Source organism: Fukomys damarensis, unplaced genomic scaffold (genome assembly GCF_012274545.1).
Source record: "Fukomys damarensis isolate Sample0158 unplaced genomic scaffold, DMR_v1.0_HiC HiC_scaffold_32, whole genome shotgun sequence".
NCBI classification, from domain to species: domain Eukaryota; kingdom Metazoa; phylum Chordata; class Mammalia; order Rodentia; family Bathyergidae; genus Fukomys; species Fukomys damarensis.
Genome location: NW_022900944.1, coordinates 17,220,241 through 17,223,622, shown reverse-complemented (window position 1 = coordinate 17,223,622; position 3,382 = coordinate 17,220,241). Strand labels below are relative to the sequence as shown.

Genomic DNA, 3,382 nt, shown 5'->3' with positions numbered 1-3,382 from the left:
AAAAAAAAAAAAAAAAACAGTATTAGGACCAAGAATAGCAATTGCAGCTAATAATTACTTAACACTGACCAAGGGCCAGGCACTGTGCTGTGATGTACAGATATGATTTCATTTAATTCTCACAACATGATGAGTGAGTAGTATTTATACACTCATTTTACAGGCTAGAAAACTTGGGTTCAGCGATATTAGTTGATCCAAGACCACACAGCTGCTAAGCACGCAGGGGTTCTCATTCATATCCACCTTGCTCACCCTAGAAAACCTGGAAGCCCATGGAAGCTAATGGCCTCACTTTCTCAGGCTCTTCCACAACCTGGGGGACTTGACAGAAAAGAAACATAACCCAACAGTGACACCGAGACCACCCCAAGCAGTGGCTGGAGGCTACGCAGTGCCTGACAGAGGCCAGCTCATCTCTGGGTGGCTCTCAGAACGAGACTGCTGAGCCGGTGCCCTGCAAACCTCAGCTTCTATGGACTTCCCTCCCCCACGTGCCCTGTTCATCGCTTCCCAGAGTCTGTCCTAGCTGATGCCTGCTCAGGACAGTCCAGATGCTACAGCACCACAAGGCACCAGAGAATCCTGTGCCTGCTTCCCAGGGCAGGAAGACAGCTGATCCACTCAAGGGAGATGGCTAAGTGACTGCCTCACACACCTAATGCTGTCACTGAAGTTGTCCTCTGAGGGGAAGCAAAAATTATGTCGCATGGAACACATTTAGCATCTACAGCCGGATGCCTGGAGATAATCGGGGGAAAGGTGCCTGGGGACTTCTACCTACTCCAGGCCTTCTACCTGAAACTGCGACCACTGCCCACCACCCCAGCTTGAGGGTCAGGACATTGCTGATCTGTCCATTTGGCCAGGAGCCCTCAAGCACAGCATCATCTGTGAATGTCTTCAGGTGGAGATTCTCCCTCCAGCGGGAGTTAGCTTTCTGTCACTGAGACACAACTCATGCTTGTGAGAGCTTAGAACATTCTCTTCTAACAGCTGTGCACTCCAAACCTGGGACAGCCAGAAGGGAAAACAACCTTCTCCAGCCTCAGGGTGAACCACAAAAAGCTGGGGGTCAAGCAGCAGCAGAGACTGGATGGAACTACTTGATGGATTTTCTGGGATGACATTTTCTAGCCCACAAATCACTCCTGGAATTCTGCACACCTAACACATCCCTCAAGAGGTGCAAGGCATGGATAATGCCTCTTGTTTCCAGGGCAACCTCATGGGGGTAGAGGAAGGCAAATGATGGGAAGACTATGTCTATTTCCTTGGCAACACAGGTCCCTGAGTAGATGAGCAGTCCACTGGGGTGAAAACTCAGCCCTACGGCTAGAGAGTACCAGTGAGGGAGATGGCCAGAAGGGCCGGCATTGTGGGGAGATCTGTGGATCAAAGCATCAGGGCTTTCACTGAAAGGGACTCTGGATCAACAGTCCCCCAATCCCTACTGGTTGCCTAATAAGACTGAGCCATCATCACAAATGATCTTAGCTGGAATTTGTCCCTCATTTCTGCCCCCCCAAAGATGTCCATCCAATATGATCCATAGCTTGGAATGTTTCTAAATCACAGTTTTAGAACTTGAAACCTCAACAACCATGGTCTGCTCTTCCTCCTTTTCTTTTCTTTCAGAGAGCACTGAAGGCAGGGAGAAAATGGAGATTTAGAGAACAGAGCCCACAAAGTGTGGTGAAAGCAACGGCCCATACAGGTAAGTGCGGGATAGGGTTTGGTGACACTGCCCACAAAGGTGAAACCAGGTCCCTTCAATGTGCTGGCTTCTCTGAGGTGGTCAGTGGATGTTGGGACCACAAGACACATCCTCTGGCTAAGGTCTTTCAGAATAAATATTTTGTTTTCCCAGCCAGGGAGTCTGGGAAAGGTGGGCACAGTGACTGCAAACCTGGGAGGGGCCTTGTCCTGGTGGCCCCTGGCTGAATGCCATTCTCAGGGTTCAGCAGCTGTTAGGAGTGGAGCCGATGGGCCCCATGGAACTCCGGGCATGTAAGGTGAGCCTTTAAGTGCTCTCTGGAAACACTGCAGCCATTAAATGTCAGTCCCATGGGCTCTGAACTCCCCTGCACAGCCCTGCCCCAGTGCCCCAAGAGGCTGAGGCTGAATGGAGGTTCTGGGAGGCCCTGGCTTTGGCTGGCACAGTGGGAGTATGTCCATTTGATAACAGTTGAATACCTCAAAATGCTGTCACTTAAAAGTAAGAGAAGAAGACGGAGAATTAAACCACTTACCAGAGGCAATGGTGAAAACCACACCAAATAAGAAAATGCACAGAGCAGGAGAACACAACAGGGACCTGCCCAGAGCTCTGGGGGTACTTTTCAAGGCTCTAAGATTCCCACAGACCCGGCCTCTCAATATCCCTCAATACTGTGTTCCGTCTCTGAGCCACAGAGGCAACCCACTCGGGATGGGGGTTCTTCCAGAAGCCAACTGCAGGGCTCTAAGGAAGAGCAGCGAATACAGGCATCTGCAGCTGCAGCTACACCATGAAGCAGCCTGGCAGGAAGAGGTCTCTTGTTACTGTCCTACTGCCTTGTTCTCTCTAGAAGCAAAGGCAGGTTGTGTTTCTCCTGCCCTGTTTCCTCAGGGCTGATGGAACTGGAGATAGAAAGGCTTCTTGGACTCCTCAAAGGCTCAGGCAGGCACATCAATGTCTGTGCCTCTTGCTTGGTCACTGCCAATGCAGTGACAGAAGCCAAACCAGTTCCTAGGGTGCAGAAGGCCTGTGAGGTGGTGGCTCAGAGATGCGTCCCAGGGGTCTTGCTGAGTAGGCAGTGAGTCACTGGGACCCTGGAGTGATGGTAGGGCCCCGGGGCTTTCTCTGCATGTGGCGACGCAAGGAGGGAGGGTGGCAAGACGCCCCAGGTGCACTCAGAGCCGCACCACCACACGTAGAAGGGCCCAGAGAGAACTCTGAGGGTCACATCGGGCTTAGTGCTGGGTCAGGACGCTGTGGTCACAACCAGGAAACTTCTGGGGCCAAATACAGCAAGTGGGAATAGATGGTCACACTCCATCACGCGCCTGTCTCTCAACACCCTTCCCCCGGCGCCAAACTCCCTCTGTGTCCTTAACTCAGGCCAGGCCCGTGGCCACCGAGGAGCTGAAGGGGACCCAGGGACCCACGAGGGCGGCACTAGCACCCTGTCGTCCCCCTCCAGAGCCCACAAGCCCGCATCGCTCCGCAGAAGTTCACAGCACGGGACAGACGTGCTTGTCCGGCCCCGGCTGACTTACCCCAGAGCAGGGTGAGAGGCTGGGCCCTGGGCACGAGCACCAGGGCGTACACGGCCCCCGCGTGCAGCAGGCCCATGAGGACCACGTTCCTCCACACCACGGTCAGCCGCTGCCCGCGCGC

The 3,382-nt window shown here is 53.3% G+C and overlaps 1 protein-coding gene across 1 annotated transcript in view; it reads right to left on the bottom strand.

Annotated features, from left to right (window-relative positions):
- The window catches only part of Scd5 (stearoyl-CoA desaturase 5), a gene marked incomplete at its 5' end in the record, with an annotated part of 145,704 nt that extends 142,328 nt beyond the window's left edge, over positions 1 to 3,376 (bottom strand). Inside the window, one exon of the mRNA XM_010628838.2 lies at positions 3,262 to 3,376. Within this exon, the coding sequence (XP_010627140.3) occupies positions 3,262 to 3,376 (115 nt within the window). The remainder of the gene's footprint in view (positions 1 to 3,261) is intronic.
- Positions 3,377 to 3,382: the final 6 nt, after the last annotated feature.